At 45.7% G+C, this 19,556-nt stretch overlaps 1 protein-coding gene across 2 annotated transcripts in view; it reads right to left on the bottom strand.

Annotated features, from left to right (window-relative positions):
* The window catches only part of LOC117517196 (argininosuccinate lyase-like), an 87,967-nt gene that overhangs the window by 28,425 nt on the left and 39,986 nt on the right, over positions 1-19,556 (bottom strand). For both annotated transcript variants that reach the window (XM_034178133.1, XM_034178134.1), the window contains exons 2-4: positions 19,278-19,472; positions 17,189-17,272; positions 15,673-15,729 (exon numbers count right to left, since the gene is read on the bottom strand). In XM_034178133.1, coding sequence (XP_034034024.1) covers positions 15,673-15,729; positions 17,189-17,272; positions 19,278-19,472 — 336 coding nt within the window. The remainder of the gene's footprint in view (positions 1-15,672; positions 15,730-17,188; positions 17,273-19,277; positions 19,473-19,556) is intronic.

The following is a 19,556-nucleotide window of genomic DNA, read 5'->3' as shown; positions in this document are numbered from 1 at the left end:
AACCAGGAAAAAGACATGCTGTGGAGGGGAGCAGAGATCAATCACTAATGATTAAATGCAGAGTGGTGCATACAGAGCAAAAAGAGAAAGAAACAATGCATCATGGGAACCCCCCAGCAGTCTACGTCTATAGCAGCATAACTAAGGGATGGTTCAGGGTCACCTGATCCAGCCCTAACTATAAGTTTTAGCAAAAAGGAAAGTTTTAAGCCTAATCTTAAAAGTAGAGAGGGTGTCTGTCTCCCTGATCTGAATTGGGAGCTGGTTCCACAGGAGAGGAGCCTGAAAGCTGAAGGCTCTGCCTCCCATTCTACTCTTACAAACCCTAGGAACTACAAGTAAGCCTGCAGTCTGAGAGCGAAGCGCTCTATTGGGGTGATATGGTACTACGAGGTCCCTAAGATAAGATGGGACCTGATTATTCAAAACCTTATAAGTAAGAAGAAGAATTTTAAATTCTATTCTAGAATTAACAGGAAGCCAATGAAGAGAGGCCAATATGGGTGAGATATGCTCTCTCCTTCTAGTCCCCGTCAGTACTCTAGCTGCAGCATTTTGAATTAACTGAAGGCTTTTTAGGGAACTTTTAGGACAACCTGATAATAATGAATTACAATAGTCCAGCCTAGAGGAAATAAATGCATGAATTAGTTTTTCAGCATCACTCTGAGACAAGACCTTTCATCACAATCCAATACATTTTATCCCCACAAAGTTTGGTCCACAGGCTGCAGACATATATATATCTTTTAGTTGCCTACCATAATTGCAGCAATTCAGAAGTGAGCGAGGAATTAAGAGTGTCTGGGTTTGTGTTTGTTCTGGGTGAAGACTAAAATCCAGGCTTCCAGTGACTTCCTGGACTCAGCCATCAGAAGTATATCTGTATGTGATGACATTCCCTTTTCTCAGCATGACATTCATGTCTCTGGATCCTTGGCCTCAAACATTGAGAGATACCTGGGAAGAGCTTAAGACTAAGTCTTGAGGGACCTGGTACTTCATTTCTTATTGTGTAGTTGAGACTAATCAGTTGCCTAAGGTGACCACTGGATGTTTTTTATACCAGGTTTATTAGCAGAATGATTGGGTACCACTAAAATGACTGTGTCAAGCCAGTGGACACTTATAAAGACAAGATGAAGTGTATTACGTCTTGAGTGCATCATTTACATTGTGAGGAAGTGTCAACTATGACATTTTGGCCATGTTTCTCTGTGTACGATCCAACACAGGGATGCCCAAGTGTTAAGGACTCCAGCAACTGTAGAAGGCCAAGGAGATGCCCATGTTTGACCTGGATGCAGTGGATGGACCTTTCCTTTCAAGAGGTGGGAATGCACAGGGTTTCTGCCTGGGTGGATGCCATCCAGGACACAAGGCAATCTGTGGTGTGGTGGATGCAGCGATACCAGCGCATGCCCCCCATTCCCCCACACCTTAATTACCCACCACGACATACTGAAATTGACAGTTATTGACTCAAAGTGTACATTTCCAAATTTAATTCAAAATCATTCATGTGTAAATCAAAAGAAAAGCAAAATTACACCATATATATATACATACACACACACACACACACACACACACACACTCTCAACAAAAATATAAACGTAACACTTTTGGTTTTGCTCCCATTTTGTATGAGATGAACTCAAAGATCTAAAACTTTTTCCACATACACAATATCACCATTTCCCTCAAATATTGTTCACAAACCAGTCTAAATCTGTGATAGTGAGCACTTCTCCTTTGCTGAGATAATCCATCCCACCTCACAGGTGTGCCATATCAAGATGCTGATTAGACACCATGATTAGTGCACAGGTGTGCCTTAGACTGTCCACAATAAAAGGCCACTCTGAAAGGTGCAGTTTTGTTTTATTGGAGGGGGGGGATACCAGTCAGTATCTGGTGTGACCACCATCTGCCTCATGCAGTGCAACACATCTCCTTCGCATAGAGTTGATCAGGTTGTCAATTGTGGCCTGTGGAATGTTGGTCCACTCCTCTTCAATGGCTGTGCGAAGTTGCTGGATATTGGCAGGAACTGGTACACGCTGTCGTATACACCGGTCCAGAGCATCCCAAACATGCTCAATGGATGACATGTCCGGTGAGTATGCCGGCCATGCAAGAACTGGGACATTTTCAGCTTCCAAGAATTGTGTACAGATCATTGCAACATGGGGCCATGCATTATCCTGCTGCAACATGAGGTGATGTTCTTGGATGTATGGCACAACAATGGGCCTCAGGATCTCGTCACGGTATCTCTGTGCATTCAAAATGCCATCAATAAAATGCACCTGTGTTCTTCGTCCATAACAGACGCCTGCCCATACCATAACCCCCCCGCCACCATGGGCCACTGGATCCACAATATTGACATCAGAAAACCGCTCACCCACACGACGCCACACACGCTGTCTGCCATCTGCCCTGAACAGTGTGAACCGGGATTCATCCGTGAAGAGAACACCTCTCCAACGTGCCAAACGCCAGCGAATGTGAGCATTTGCCCACTCAAGTCGGTTATGACGACGAACTGGAGTCAGGTCGAGACCCTGATGAGGACGACGAGCATGCAGATGAGCTTCCCTGACACGGTTTCTGACAGTTTGTGCAGAAATTCTTTGGTTATGCAAACCGATTGATTCAGCAGCTGTCCGAGTGGCTGTTCTCAGATGATCTTGGAGGTGAACATGCTGGATGTGGAGGTCCTGGGCTGGTGTGGTTACACGTGGTCTGCGATTGTGAGGCTGGTTGGATGTACTGCCAAATTCTCTGAAACGCCTTTGGGGACGGCTTATGGTAGAGAAATGAACATTCAATACACGAACAACAGCTCTGGTTGACATTCCTACTGTCAGCATGCCAATTGCACGCTCCCTCAAATCTTGTGACATCTGTGGCATTGTGCTGTGTGATAAAACTGCACCTTTCAGAGTGGCTTTTTATTGTGGGCAGTCTAAGGCACACCTGTGCACTAATAATGGTGTCTAATCAGCATCTTGATAAGGCACACCTGTGAGGTGGGATGGATTATCTCAGCAAAGGAGAAGTGCTCACTATCACAGATTTAGACTGGTTTGTGAACAATATTTGAGGGAAATGGTGATATTGTGTATGTGGAAAAAGTTTTAGATCTTTGAGTTCATCTCATACAAAATGGGAGCAAAACCAAAAGTGTTGCGTTTATATTTTTGTTGAGTGTGTATATATATATATATGTATGAGGTCTGTTAGAAAAGTATCGTACCTTTTTATTTTTTTCAAAAACGATATGGATTTGATTCATATGTTTTTACGTCAGCCAAGCTTGAACCTTCGTGCGCATGCGTGAGTTTTTCCACGCCTGTCGGTTGCGTCATTCACCTGTGGCCAGGCTTTGCGTGAGCACTGGTCCACCCCTCTCGTTGTTGTTTCATTGCGAGGAAATGGCGGAATGATATGGGATTTTTTTCCATCAGAATTTTTTCAGAAAATGTTAGAGACAGGCAGCTGGAAACCATTCGAAAAATTTATCTGGCTTTCGGTGAAAATTTTACGGGCTTCACAGAGAATAAGGAGTGTTACTACAGCTTTAAGGACGGCCCACAATTGCGCACGGCATGCCGCGCTCCAGGCCACCATCGAGAGGCAGAAACCACCACATCATTTCTAAACGGATCGCTGTGTGGCGCCGGAACCGTCGTGTGCAATTTCTCTGGTTATCACAAGGGCTGGACATCAGCCATTTTCCGGCAGATTTCACTTTTAACAAGAGATTTTGTCATGGAAAGCCGTGCGGAGGCTTCGCGCATCACGACCGATTCGCTGATGAAGCGAGACAAAGGAACACCTCTGTTTCGGAGTGTTAGAGGACAAGTTGGGACATGCCCAGCTCTCCACAATTTATCTTATACTCACTCGACTGGTAAGCACTGAAAGCTGAGATAGGCACCACACAGCGATCCGTTTAGAAATGATGTGGTGGTTTCTGCCTCTCGATGGCAGCTCAGAGCGTGGCACGCCGTGCGCCATTGTGGGCCATCCTTAAAGCTGTAGTAACACTCCTTATTCCATGACAAGGCTCCAACCTGCAAAGCTGATTTGGCAACAGCAATCAGAGAAAGTTGGAGTCAGATTGATGAAGAGTACTGTTTGTCACTCATTAAGTCCATGCCTCAGAGACTGCAAGCTGTTATAAAAGTCAGAGGTGGTGCAACAAAATACTAGTGATGTGTTGGAGCATTCTTTTCTTTTTCATGATTCCATAATTTTTTCCTCAGAATTGAGTGATTCCATATTTTTTCCCTCTGCTTGGTCTAAAAAAGTAACCATTACTGACTGCCACAATTTTTTTTCCTGATTTCTTATAGTGTTTCTTAAAGCCAGACAGTTGCCATTTGAAATGACTTTAGTTTTGTGTCATGTCTGTGATCTGCTTTTTTTCTACAAAATTAAACAACTGAATGAACATCCTCCGAGGCCAGTGATTCCATAATTTTTGCCAGGGGTTGTACTCTGGGTCCCTCCTCTGCACATATCCAAACCATCTCAACCTCGCCTCTCTGACTTTGTCTCCAAACCGTCCCACCTGAGCTGTCCCTCTGTTATGTTCATTCCTAATCTTGTCCATTCTTGTCACTCCCAAACAGAATCTCACCAGCTTGAGCTCTGCCACCTCCAGCTCCGCCTCCTGTCTTTTTTGTTAGTGCCACCTTCTAAACTGTACAACATAGCTGAACTGCACTACTGTCCTGTAAACTTTCCCCTTCACTCTTGCTGATATTCTTCGGTCACAAATCACTCCTGCCACCTTTCTCCACCCACTCCACCCTGCCTGCACTCTCTTCTTCACCTCTTTACCACACTCACCATTACTTTGAACAGTTGACCCCAAATATTTAAACTCATCTACTTTCACCACTTCTACTCCTTGTAACTGCACTATTCCACTGGGCTCCCTCCCATTCACACACATGTACTCAGTCTTGCTTCTACTGACTTTCATTCCCCTTCTCTCCAAAGCATATCTCTACCTCTCCAGACTAGACTCAACTTGCTCTCTACTCTCACTACAGATCACAGTGTCATCTGCAAACATCATAGTCCATGGGGACTCCTGTCTGATCTCATCCTTCAACCTGTCCATCACCACTGCAAACAAGAAAAGACTCAGAGCTGATCCTTGGTGTAATTCCACCTCCACCTTGAATGAGTGTCACTCCGACTGCGCATCTCACCACTGTCACACTATTCTTGTACATGTCCTGCACTACCCTAACATACTTCTCTGCCACTCCAGACTTCCTCATATAATACCACAGCTCTTCTCTTGGCACCCTATCATAAGCTTTTTCTAAGTCCACAAACACACAATGTAACTCTTTCTGGCCTTCTCTGTACGTCTCCAACAATATTCTCAGAGCAAACATTGCATCTGTAGTGCTCTTTCTCGCCATGAAAACATATTGCTGCTCACAGATCTTCACCTGTTTTCTAAGCCTAGCTTCTACTACTCTTTCCCATAACTTCATGCTGTGGCTGATCAACTTTATGCCTCTGTAGTTACTGCAGCACTGCACATCACCCTTGTTCTTGAAAATAGGAACCAGCACACTTCGTCTCCACTCCTCAGGCATCCTCTCACTTTCCAAGATTTTATTAAACAATCTGGTTAGAAACTTTACTGCCATCTCTCCTAGACATTTCCATGCCTCCACTGGAATGTCATCTGGACCAACTGCCTTTCCACTCTTCATCCTCTTCATAGCAGCCCTCACTTCTTCCTTACTAATCTCTTGTACTTCCTGATTTACTCTCACCACAACATCCAGCCTTTTCTCTCGCTCATTTTCTTTATTCATCAGCTCTTCAAAATATTCCCTCTACCTTCTCAGCACACACTCCTCACTTGTCAGCACATTACCATGTGCATCTTTTACCACCCTAACCCGCTGCACATCCTTTCCAAGTCTGTCCCTTTGTCTGGCCAATCGGTACAAGTCCTTTTCTCCTTCCTTACTATTCAACTTCTTGTACAGTTCGCAATATGCCTTTACCTTCGCTTTTGCCACTTCTCTTTTCATCTTACGCCGCATCTCCTTGTACTCCTGTCTACTTTCTTCATCTCTCCGACTATCCCACAACTTTTTCGCCAACCTCTTTTGTTGTGTGGGCCGCCAGAAGAGGAGGTACTGCTGGCTCACCACCAGAGGGCGCCCTGCCTGCTGTCGGGTTTCAGGCACCAGAGGGCGCAGCCACCTCACAGGAGCTCCAGGTGCGCAAACACTGACAGCTGTCAGTCATCATTGTCATCATCATCACCACCATAAAAGCCTGGGAGAATCATCAGAACCCTGCCGAGTTATCAGCTTACCCGTCAGGTAACCAACTCAGCCGTCTTGTGCCGTACGCACATGTTTTGCTTCTGATCTTTGCAGTCATGATCATTTTGTATACTTACAGCTTGGAGCTGGGTTTGTGGAAGTTTGGAGGAGCTGGCGTTTCCACTCCTCACTTTCCTAACTTTCTAAGTATTACATTAGGCACTGCACGTTTTCAGTGTTCCTGTTTTCTGGGAGTGGTGGATTTTTCCCTCAGGAGAGGAACTGAACTTTTTGCTGACTGTTGCTGGGTGTACACACACCCACCTATAACCTGTGTCTGTTCCTACCAGCAGTACCAGATCTGACAGCTGGGAGCGGTGGCCAACTGGGGACTCAGGACTTGGCGGCTCCGGTTTATTGCAGGTCTCCGTTGGCGGTGGAACCTCGTGGGTCCCGGCTCTTCTCTGGATAGGCGTCTCCTACCCTCGGGCCTGCCCACGCGTCACCTTTTGTTTAGATTGATTGACAGACTAAAAGCATATTGGGTTGTTGTGCACATTTGCAGAATAAATTGTTATTTATTCGGACTTCCTATTGGCCGTTCATTCACGCCCCAGTCGTGGGTCCGTGTACTTCACTTTCCCAACAGGATAACTTGGCCACGTCATGGACTCCGAGGGGCGTTCACCACCGACTGAACCACCAATGGCAATGCAAGGTGCGCAGGCTCCACCAGGAGGTGAGTTGGGTGAGCTGCAGCGCCTCCTCACTAACTCTATGGCTCGGTTAGATCTGTTGACCGAGCAAGATATTCACCTCACCCACAGGATGGAGGCTCTCACCGCTCAGGTAGAGGCGCGCGCATCAGACGCGGCTGCAGCCACCCCTCCTGCGGGCCTGTTGCTCAATAATGATGATCCAATGGTAGTTCAAAGGTCTCCCCCCCCCCCCCCCCCCTTCTCCCGAAGCTTACATTAGCCCCCCGGAACCATACAGGGGTTGTGTCGAAACATGCGCGGACTTTCTGATGCAGTGCGCACTCGTTTTTTCACTACGCCCCGTGATGTACGCGTCAGACCACAGCTGGGTGGCTTTTGTGATTAATTTGCTTCGAGGCAAGGCACGCGCCTGGGCTACGGCGCTCTGGGAGCAGAGCTCACGGCTCCTGTTGATGTACACTGAGTTTATCAGGGAGTTTCGACAGGTGTTTGATCATCCGTACAGAGGCGAATCCACTTCAACTGTGCTACTGTCAATCCGACAGGGGCGCCGGAGCGCCGCTGAGTATTCAGTCGCCTTCCGCGTTGCGGCAGCGAGAGCTGGCTGGAATTCGGTAGCGCTCCGCGCCGCCTTTATCAGGGGGCTGTCTCCGGCCCTAAAGGAGCACCTGGTGGCGAAGGATCAGCCGCGGGATTTAGACGGGCTTATCGACCTGGTTATACGGTTAGACAACCGATTAGAAGAACGTCGACGGAGCGAGACGAGGGGCGTGACCAGGCATGCGCCGTCCCTCTCCCTTCCGGGTCTGAAGCAGCGCCGTCCTCCCCCCGTTCCAAAGCCAGAGCGTTCCGCGTGACAACAGCTCCCCCTGCTGACGATGTTAGGGACACGAGCAGGGCTGAATTGAGATTGAATGACAGACAAAGGAGGCTGGCACACGGAGAGTGTTTTTACTGTGGCTCGAGTGAGCATAAGCAGAAAAACTGCCCCAAGCGGTCAAAATGACAACGCTCGCCCTTAGAGACTGGGCTAAGGGTGAGCCATCATACACGCGGGAAAAACACGAAAATCCACACGAGTCCCAGTTATGAGCCTCTGTGAGGATTTAACCCTTCATGCCCCAGCACTCATCGACATGGGGACAGAGGGGAATCTGCTTGATAGCAGATGGGCTAAGGAAGTAGGGCTCCCTGTAGTGGCCCTTCCTTCACCACTGAAGGTACAGGCACTAGATGGCACCCTTCTTCCATTAATAACACACCAGACACAGCCCTTAACACTGGTTGTGTCTGGAAACCACAGGGAGGAGATTGTGTTTTTTGCAATACATTCTACCTCCAGAATTATTTTGGGTTATCCATGGATGAGTAAGCACAATCCTCGGATCGATTGGCCGACTGGGGTTGTGGCTCAATGGAGCGAAACCTGCCACCGGAAGTGTTTAAGATCCTCGGTCCCACCCGGTGCGACTGCTAAAGAGGAGGTCCGTGTTCTCCTCACCCTTACAGCGGTGCCGGCTGAGTACCATGATCTTGCTGACGTTTTCAGCAAAGATCTGGCACTCACCCTTCCCCCGCACCGACCGCATCATTGTGCCATTGATTTGATTCCGGGCGCTGAGTATCCCTCCAGTAGACTGTACAATCTCTCACGCCCTGAGCACGAATCAATGGAGACCTACATCCGGGACTCTTTAGCTGCTGGGTTAATCCGGAACTCTTCCTCCCCGTTAGGTGCTGGTTTCTTTTTTGTGGGCAAGAAGGACGGCGGACTCCGTCCATGCATGGATTATAGAGGGCTGAACGAGATTACAGTTCGCAACCGATACCCGTTGCCCCTATTGGATTCAGTGTTCACGCCCCTGCATGGAGCCAAAATATTCACAAAGCTGGATCTTAGGAATGCGTATCACCTGGTTCGGATCAGGAAGTGAGACAAATGGAAGACGACATTTAACACCCCGTTAGGTCACTTTGAGTACCTGGTCATGCCGTTAGGCCTCACTAACGCCCCCGCGACGTTCCAAGCGTTGGTAAATGACGCCTTGCGGGACTTCCTGCATCGGTTCGTTTTTGTATACCTGGACGATATCCTCATCTTCTCCCTGGATCCTGAGACCCATGTGAAGCATGTACGTCAGGTCCTGCAGCGGTTGTTGGAGAACCGGCTGTTTGTGAAGAGTGAGAAGTGCGAGTTCCACCGTACTTCTTTGTCCTTCTTGGGGTTTATCATCTCCTCCAACTCCGTCGCACCCGATCCAGCCAAGGTTGCGGCGGTGAGAGATTGGCCCAAACCGGCAAGCCGTAGAAAGCTGCAACAGTTTCTCGGCTTCGCGAATTTCTATAGGAGGTTCATCAAGGGCTACAGTCAGGTGGTTGGTCCCCTGACAGCCCTGACCTCCCCAAAAGTCCCCTTCACCTGGTCGGATCGGTGCAAAGCCGCGTTTAGGGAGTTGAAACGCTGGTTCTCAACTCCGCCAGTTCTGGTGCAGCCCGATACTAGCCGCTAGTTTATTGTTGAAGTGGATGCCTCTGACTCAGGGATAGGAGCCGTGCTGTCCCAGAGCGGGGAGTCCGATAAGGTCCTCCACCCTTGTGCTTATTTTTCCCGTAGGTTGACCCCAGCACAACAGAACTATGACGTCGGCAATCGGGAGCTCCTGGCGGTGAAAGAGGCCCTGGAGGAGTGGAGACACTTGTTGGAGGGAGCTGTGGTTCCATTCACGGTTTTCACTGACCATCGGAACCTGGAGTACATCCGGACCGCTAAGCGTCTGAACCCCAGGCAAGCCCGTTGGTCACTGTTCTTTGGACGCTTTGACGTCCAGATAACATACCGCCCCGGGACCAAAAACCAATGGTCTGACGCACTGTCCCAGGTGCATGAAGAGGAGGTCAGAACAGAGCTGTCGGATCCACCTGACACCATCATCCCGGAGTCCACTATCGTCGCCACCTTCACGTGGGACGTGGAAAACCTCGTCAGGGAGGCCCTGACGCGTCACCCAGACCCCGGCGGTGGACCTTCAAACAGACACTACGTCCCACCAGACGCAAGAGCCATCCAGGGGTGCAAAGAACCGTGGCAGTGGTCCGGCAGCGATTCTGGTGGGCGTCCGTGGAAGCCGATGTCCGGGAGTATGTCCGGGCCTGCACCACCTGTGCCAGGGGCAAGGCTGTTCACCAAGCAGAGAGAGGACTCCTCCAGCCATTGCCGGTGCCTCAACGCCCCTGATCCCATATAGGCCTGGACTTCGTCACGGGTCTCCCTGCGTGCCAGGGAATGACGACCATCATAACGATAGTGGACCGATTCTCCAAGGCGGCCCACTTCGTGGCCCTCCCGAAGCTGCCGACGGCCCAGGAGACTGCAGACCTCCTGGTCCACCACGTCGTGCGTCTGCATGGTATCCCCACGAACATCGTCTCCGACCGTGGTCCCCAGTTCTCCTCGCAAGTCTGGAGGAGTTTCTGTAGGGAACTGGGGGCCACCGTGAGCCTCTCATCCGGGTACCACCCCCAGACTAATGGACAACCAGAGCGAGCTAATCAAGATCTGGAACAGGCCCTAAGATGTGTGATCTCCGCGCACCCAACGGCCTGGAGTCAACATCTGGCCTGGATCGAGTACGCCCACAACAGCCAAGTCTCATCGGCGACCGTCCTCTCCCCCTTCGAAGCGTGCTTGGGGTATCAGCCCTTATTGTTTCCGGCTGTGGAGGGTGAGGTCAATGCCCTCCGGTCCAGGCCCACCTCAGAAGGTGCCGTTGGGTGTGGCAAACGGCCCGCTCTGCCCTTCTGAAAGCCCGGACGAGGGTGAAGGGCCATGCAGATCGCCGACGCACCCCGGCCCCCGCTTACCAGCCCGGGCAGGAGGTCTGGCTATCCACAAAGAACATTCCTCTGCACACGGACTCACCAAAGTTGACAGATTTATCGGACCATTTCCCATCCTCAAAGTCATCAGTCCAGCCGCAGTGAAGCTTAAACTCCCAGCTTCACTGCGGATCCATCCGGTATTTCATGTCTCCAAAATCAAGCCCTGCCACACATCCGACCTCTGCACCCCCGGACCAACGCCGCCTCCTGCCCGCATCATCGACGGGGAGCCTGCATGGGCGGTGAGAAGGCTCCTTGATGTTCGCCAGAGGGGTCGGGGGTTCCAGTATTTGGTGGATTGGGAGGTGTACAGACCCGAAGAGCGCTCCTGGGTGAAGAGGAGCTTCATCCTGGATCCGGCCCTCCTGGCCGAGTTCTACCAACGACACCCCGACAAGCCTGGTCGGGCACCAGGAGGTGCCCGTTTGGGGGGGGTCCTGTTGTGTGGGCCGCCCGAAGAGGAGGTACTGCTGGCTCACCATCAGAGGACGCCCTGCCTGTTGTCGGGTTTCAGGCACCAGAGGGCGCAGCCACCTCACAGGAGCTCCAGGTGCGCCAACACTGACAGCTGTCAGTCATCATCACCACCACCATAAAAGCCTGGGAGAATCATCAGAACCCTGCTGAGTTATCAGCTTACCCGTCAGGTAACCGACTCAGCCGTCTTGTGCCGTACGCACATGTTTTGCTTCTGATCTTTGCAGTCGTGATCATTTTGTATACTTACAGCTTGGAGCTGGGTTTGTGGAAGTTTGGAGAAGCTGGCGTTTCCACTCCTCACTTTCCTAACTTTCTAAGTATTACATTAGGCACTGCATGTTTTCAGTGTTCTTGTTTTCTGGGAGTGGTGGATTTTTCCCTCAGGAGAGGAACTGAACTTTTTGCTGACTGTTGCTGGGTGTACACACACCCACCTATAACCTGTGTCTGTTCCCGCCAGCAGCACCGGATCTGACAGCTGGGAGCAGTGGCCACCTGGGGACTCCGGACTTGGCAGCTCCGGTTTATTGCAGGTCTCCGTTGGCGGTGGAACCTCGTGGGTCCCGGCTCTTCTCTGGATAGGCGTCTCCTACCCTCGGGCCTGCCCACGCGTCACCTTTCGTGTAGATTGACTGACAGACTAAAAGCATATTGGGTTGTTGTGCACATTTGCAGAATAAATTGTAATTTATTCGGACTTCCTATTGGCCGTTCATTCACGCCCCCTGTCGTGGGTCCGTGTACTTCACTTTCCCAACATCTTTCTCCTTATGCTTTTCTGGACCTCTTCATTCCACCACCAAGTCTCTTTGTCTTCCTTCCACTGTCCAGATGTCATACCCAGTACTGTCCTAGCTGCAATTCCAATGAAGTTGGGACATTGTGTAAAATGTAATTAGAAACAGAATACGATTTGCAAATCCTCTTCAACCTATATTCAACTGAATACACCACAAAAACAAGATATTTAATGTTCAAACTGATAAACTTTGTTGTTTTTGTGCAAACATTTGCTCATGTTGAAATGGATGCCTGCAACATATTTCAAAAAAGTTTGGACAGGGCAACAAAAGACTGGGAAAGTTGATGAATGCTCAAAGAACACCTGTTGGAAACAGGTGAGTTTTTTGTGTATAAAAGGAGAATCCCCAAAAGGCTCAGCCATTCACAAGCAAAGATGGGGTGAGGATCACCACTTTGTGAACAACTGTGTGAAAAAATAGTCCAACAGTTAAAGAACAATGTTGCTCAACGTTCAATTGCAAGGAATTTAGGGATTCCATCATCTACAGTCCATAATATAATCAGAAGATTCAGAGAATCTGGAGAACTGTCTACATGTAAGCAGCAAGGCTGAAAACCAACACTGAATGTGTATATATATATATGGAACTAAATTTAGCTTAGTGGTCCGCTGATGGTTTTCAAAATTATCTGAAAAGCTCAGTGGTGGGCACAGATGACCAAAAATTTAACTTCGATAACAGATAATCAGATAACTGAAAAGTTATCTTCGATAAAGATAAAACAATAAACCACCCAAAAATGTATCGGAAGTTACAGATAACCAATAACAGATAAATTCCAATATTATCTCTGGCACATTTACAACTACTAGTAAAACAAAATTAATAGCTTCTAATAATATTAAAAGTAACAACAGACCCAAACAATAAGACCACACTTTTTTCTTTCAACAGTCTGCCCCAGCTGGAAGCTCTTGTTTACTACAGTGCTCCGAGCACAGAGGCACCCCGAGACCCAAACAATGAGACCACACTTTTTTCTTTCAACATTCGGCCCCTGCTGGAAGCTCTTGTTTATTACAGCCCTCCCAACACAGAGGAACCCTGAGAGCAGCCGTAAAGCCAGCTCTCTATCAATGACAAAGCTCCGGTCATGCGGAGGTCTTGAAAAATAAAGTCATATTGAGTTATGGTGTTGATTTATAAATAACATTAATACCGATAGAATAACTCCATTAATGTCAATTCTGTCATTTGTACAAAGTTAAAATATAACATATATCATTTAATGTTGAATAATGCACTAATTCTGACATTTTGTAACAAAGAGACAGATCGCAAAGGATTCTGGGTAAACGTGCCTCTGCTAAAAACTGATTGGTTCAGTCATTCATTATGTAAACCAACACGTTAATGTAACGTCTGTCGTGTGTTGGTGTTTAAATGTGCTTTTGTAAAATATTCCATTTTTTTATTTGTAAAAACAGGCATTTTTACGGAGCCCTGGAAGTGTCATCGCAAAAATTTTTTGCATGTGGAGAGAATGTGCGCATGTTTGCGCACATTCTCTCCACATTCTCTCTTTACAACATTCATTTGATGTTGTAAACCGTGCTTTACAGTGTGCGAGATGATTTTTCATGCAGGAATTTTTTGGACCAAGTTTCAGGTTAATCGTGCATCCTGCATCGTGTAGTGTTCATGGTGTATCAAGCTGCGGTCAACATCTGACGACCACCTCCTGATCGCCGATCGTATGGTCGAATGAGAATCAAACCTGTTTGATATATTATTGTGGTCGGCCGTCGTGAGGTTATCCTGCTGCTGAAAGCTACAAGCAGCATCCAACCGTTCGCACTGTGCCTGTGCAAACACTGCAGAGCTGTCTTGTAATAATGTTATTATTATTATTATTATATTATTATTATTATTTTGCAGTTGTTTTGTTTTAAACTTCATTTGTAAAAAAAAAAAAAAAAAAAAAAAAAAAAAAAAAAGCCATCTGCAAAGCAAAAAAGTTGATTTGACAATCATCTGACATAACCGGGGTCAAAATAAATAGAACACTGCCATCTACTGGTTCCCAGACACTGCCATGAACACTACTGGCCAGTAGATGCTAGATGGCAGTAGAGGCTTTCAAAACAAATTCTAGATAATCCCTGTCTGCTCACATTTAAAAAGCGTGGAATTTAACAAACGCAATTAAAAAAATCGTCTATAAATGCAGAGAATATATTCAAGAGAGTTTTAGGCACTAGAGTTTAATGCTGTTTTCCGTGGAGCCTGAACAGCGTGTCTGAAATGCATTTGTCCTGTCATGACGTACTGAGATTACATCATCCTACCCACAATGCACTGCGGGGCACAGCATGTGCTCACAAAACCTTAAAAATTAGCACATTACTTTAAAACTAAAACATATATCTGATATTTTTACTTTATGAAACTTCAGACATGACAGTAATTTTAAATAACTTGTCCAAATTTAGTTTGGTTAAAATTTGAACCATAAGTTAAAAATGTATGCCTCTGGATGACTTAGGTCATATTGCCAGCATATCGGTATGGTGTTAAAGGAAATGTTTTTTTTTTTCTTTTTCCTTTTGGGGCTGTTTGTCCTTTGTTTGCAAAGGATTGAGATGCTTTTTATACGAGCAGTTCTCTTCTGTTTGCAAAGGTTATAACTATGCGATGCTTGTTGCTGTTCAGCTTTGTTAATTTTGTTTATCGGTTTAAAAGTTATTGGACAAAAATTAATCGGAAGATAATTGGTCCGATAATGGTTTTTTAAGTTATCTAAAAAGATAATCCGATACTGAAAACATTATCTTCGATAATTATCTGTTATCGGATTATTGGAAGTGGGTCCACCACTGGAAAAGCTAATCCACTAACAAAAAAGTTAGGTTCGCTAATTAGTGGTTAGCAGATTAGCGGGACTGTGCCCACCACTGCATGTAAGACAACCAAACTTGAATTTGTTACCACATGCATCCATAGTTTTCAGTTTATCAAGTGAATGCAGTTTTTATAAGTTTCTAACTTGGGATTTCCGAGCAATCTTGAACGCAGTCTTAGTATGAAGCTGTTGTAAATCACAGCTTGAACACCAAAAGAAACACCTTTCTTTTTTATTACCAAGATTAATGATGCATAGCAGATGGCTGTCTCTGACTCTATCCTAGCAAAGAAGCACTCATTCATCATCCGCTTCAAATAAAACAGAAGACAGGTGGAATGTTTATATCTGGCTTTCCTGTTTACAGCGGCGGTGCTGTGTGAAGTTGTGTGTTTCTGGAGGAGCCAAAAATAGCACGGTTGATATCAATTCTGTTGCAAATAATTATTTAATCAGACAGAAAATTTTCTTATTGATTAGTATACAAGTAGCAATTTTTTCGACAAGTCCAACGTGAAGTTAATTCAAAAAAACGATCTGTTCTGACACACAAGTAGTCTCTCATTCTTAACCAGCAACTGCAGATTATAATTCACTTTGTATTTTTATCATGATAAAACACAAACCTGGTCATTTCTGCTCCTGCCAGTGTGCAGCTTTCCTGCAGGCGCACCAATCAGTTCCTAAAAATAAACTAAGGATTAAATCATCATCAGAGCAGAAGTACAACCCAAATTCCAATGAAGTTGAGACGTGTAAAATGTAAATAAAAACAGAATACGAGTTGCAAATCCTCTTCAACCTATACTCAATTGAATACACCACAAAGACAAGATATTTAATGTTCAAACTGATAAACTTTGTTTTTGTTCAAATAGTTGCCTATTTTGAAATGGATGCCTGTAACACGTTTCATAAAAGCTGGGACAGTGGTATGTTTACCACTGTGTTACATCACCTTTCCTTCTAACAACACTCAATAAGCGTTTGGGAACTGAGGACACTAATTGTTGAAGCTTTGTAGGTGGAATTCTTTCTCATTCTTGCTTGATGTATGACTTCAGTTGTTCAACAGTCCGGGGTCTCCGTTGTTGTATTTTGTGCTTCATAATGTGCCACACATTTTCAATGGGCGACAGGCCTGGACTGCAGGCAGGCCAGTCTAGTACCCGCACTCTTTAACTATGAAGCCACACTGTTGTAACACGTGCAGAAAGTGACTTGGCATTGTCTTGCTGAAATAAGCAGGGACGTCCATGAAAAAGACGTTGCTTGGATGGCAACATGTCTTGCTCCAAAACCTGGATGTACCTTTCAGAATTGATGGTGCCATCACAGATGTATACGAGGGTAGGCTGAAAGAACTTTTCAGCCTACCCTCGTAAGATGCCCATGCCATGGGCACTAACACACCCCCATACCATCACAGATGCTAACTTTTGAACTTTGCGCTGGTAACAATCTGGATGGTCTTTTCCCTCTTTTGTCTGGAAGACAACGTCCATGATTTCCAAAAACAATTTGAAATGTGGACTCATCAGACCACAGCACACGTTTCCACCTTGCTTCCGTCCATTTCAAATGAGCTCGGGCCCAGAGAAGGAGGTGGCGTTTCTGGATGTTGTTGATGCATGACTTTCACTTTGCATGGTAGAGTTTTAACTTGTACTTGTAGATGTAGTGACAAACTGTATTAACTGACAATGATTTTCTGAAGTGTTCCTGCCCAATCATGACACTCACCTCTATCCAAACAGGTGTTCTTTGAGCATTCATCAACTTTCCCAGTCTTTTGTTGCCCCTTCCCAACTTTTTTGAAACATGTTGCAGGCATCCATTTGTATTGTTTTTATTTATATTTTAAACAACGTTCCAACTTCATTGGAATTGGGGTTGTAGCTACACAACGTTAACACAAAGTATTTGAAAATAATCAAACAACCACAGTTTTTTATGACCCCACATTGTTCTCTCAAATTCTTTTTAACACATTAACATGAATAAATTTGATGTTAAGCTTATATTATCAAGAAAGAGAGAAAGTTAGATTTTACATTGGTAAAATCAGTATAACTGACAACCAATGACAAATGACTAACACTTGATTAAAGTCTGATTAAAACTCAGCTGACTATACCTCACCTTCAGCCTACGCTCATTGGCAGTATGAATGTCTTCATCTCCATCTTTAATGAGAAACTCATCTTTGGACCATTCTTCATGTATCTATAAAGGAAAGGGTAAATGATAGACTTTACATTGGGCCAAATCTTTTTTTCTTAAAAAAAAAAAACATAAACAAAACAAGACAAGAGGCACTTGAATTATCTAATATCCTGCCAGCACTTCATAGTTTAGAATTACCACATCCATGTATCATAGCCTGTCATAAGTACTGTGCAAAGCCTTGAGGCACATTAAAATAAGTCTGTATTTTAACATTACTACATTTACAATCTTACCAATCAGCTACAATTTAAATCAATCTATGATTGATTTATCATGTTCACAAAAATGTGACCACACACAGAGATAAGCTTAATATATTTTTTCCCTGAAGCTACTTTCTAAACCATGAACTGCTCTGTCAAACCATTTATTAAAAATGCTAGCAAAATTGAATGCAGTTGTCACACCGTGACGACCAGCGTATGCCAACAGCCCACCGAGTGGTTCAGGTCAGTAATGCACGGTGTGGTGCAGGTCAGAAATAGAGTAATTTAACTTTTTTTTATTTTTATCTTGGTGGATCATTGTGTACAGAATGCTGAAGAATTTGGCTGTGGTAAACGCTGCCGTGAATGAAGTGCTGTGACTCTTTAAACTTTTAAAGCGCTGGTTGCTTCCTGATCAGGTCCGCTGATCTGATCAGGTCTGTGATGACCTGAATATTGAAGCGCTGTGATGATTTAAACTTTGAAAGCGCCAGTCGACCGCAATCAGGTGTCTGATCACACCAAGAGCAACTGTGTTTTTAAAGAGTCACAGCACTTATTCAGGTTTGAACAGGCCTGATCAAATGTGATCAGAGCACGACACCGGCATCCTCTGAGAAAACGCAGCTGTAGAAGAAAAAACAGAGGTATCTGTTTTAAAATGCTATGTTTCCAGCCACAACAGGAATTAAAAATATTTTCAGACTTGTTTTCCAAAACCAAGAGCTTTATGTTGATGTGTGTCCGTCAGACTGTGATGATGGATCCCATTTCTTGTCAGCAATCGAGAGAGAGAGAGAGAGAGAGAGAGAGAGAGAGAGAGAGAGAGAGAGAGAGAGAGAGAGAGAGAGAGAGAGAGAGAGAGAGAGAACCAGTGCTGAGTCTCCGCTCCTTTTTTTCCCCAAGACCTGCTGTTTCTGTTCTGTGAGTTGAGGTTCGATTACCTATTCTGAGCATACACACGTGTTCTGAGCACACAGAGGCACTGTGGGCTGCGTGATCATGTAGCCACACACACGCACTACACCTGTTCTCCAGCTGATTCACTTTGGATGCACACAGTTTTTGGATGTGTTCAGTAACGCTGTGTTGCACAGACTTGCATGTAGTTGCGCTATGTTGCGCAGACCTGCTTAAAACTGTGTGCTTTCTGCGTCCAGCACTCAACACAGAAAAAAAATTAAACAGGTTTAATTTTTTGTGTTCTATGTGCATAGACCTCAGCATACTGCTGTGTAGGGAGCAAAAACTCACTGTAGAGCTGCTTTAACTGGGCAGAGCTGCTTAACTCAGCATAGAGGGTACGCCACGATATGCAATTCTACATTTGGGACGGTGTGAAAGGGGCTTAAGGCAAAAATAATAATAATAATAAATTATATATGTGTGTACTGCCTGTGTGTGGGTATATGGCCTATGGTAGCTTTTATGACAGCTGAACAAATAATAACACCATTGTTACCATAGCACTATACAGACGGTAATTATATGACACTGCACATTTCAACTGTTCTCTCTATGAAGCTACAAATAATAAATTAGATCAGACAGATGCACATTAACATCTAATCAACTAGTGTTCCATTTCCTTGCATGCAACTGCAAGAGAAATGTGATGGGACAGTAATGTGCTGGCTGAAAGCCATTTTATTGATTTAAGCCTCCATGAAGACCTGCGGGTTCATAAACATGGAAACAAACAAGCATACTGACAGACTGCACTTGTAAAGTTGCAGGATTTAATTCTTGATGCAATAACTAAATTACAGCGTCATGCTTCTCTTATGTAAGTTTACCTCATCTAGCCCACACAATATTTTGTTCATCTCATCAGTCGTGACAAGCTTGGCTTTTTCCAGAGCCTTCACGTAAGCCTTACTCCCCCTGATGTCAGCAGCCCACATCCTCTTGTCATAGGAGATTGAGGCATTAAACTTCTCCATGATGGGGTCAGTGTCACCCACAAACCGGCCACCCCATAGTTTGGTTCCCTGGTGGGCAGAAGAGAGATGCATGAATGGAAACAAAAGTATATACCCGACACCAAACCTTTAAAGCTCATGGTAAACTTGCTG

This window comes from Thalassophryne amazonica, chromosome 9, assembly GCF_902500255.1.
Source record: "Thalassophryne amazonica chromosome 9, fThaAma1.1, whole genome shotgun sequence".
Classification (NCBI taxonomy): domain Eukaryota; kingdom Metazoa; phylum Chordata; class Actinopteri; order Batrachoidiformes; family Batrachoididae; genus Thalassophryne; species Thalassophryne amazonica.
Note: the sequence above shows the minus strand (reverse complement) of the source record. Positions and strands in the feature narration are given on the sequence as shown.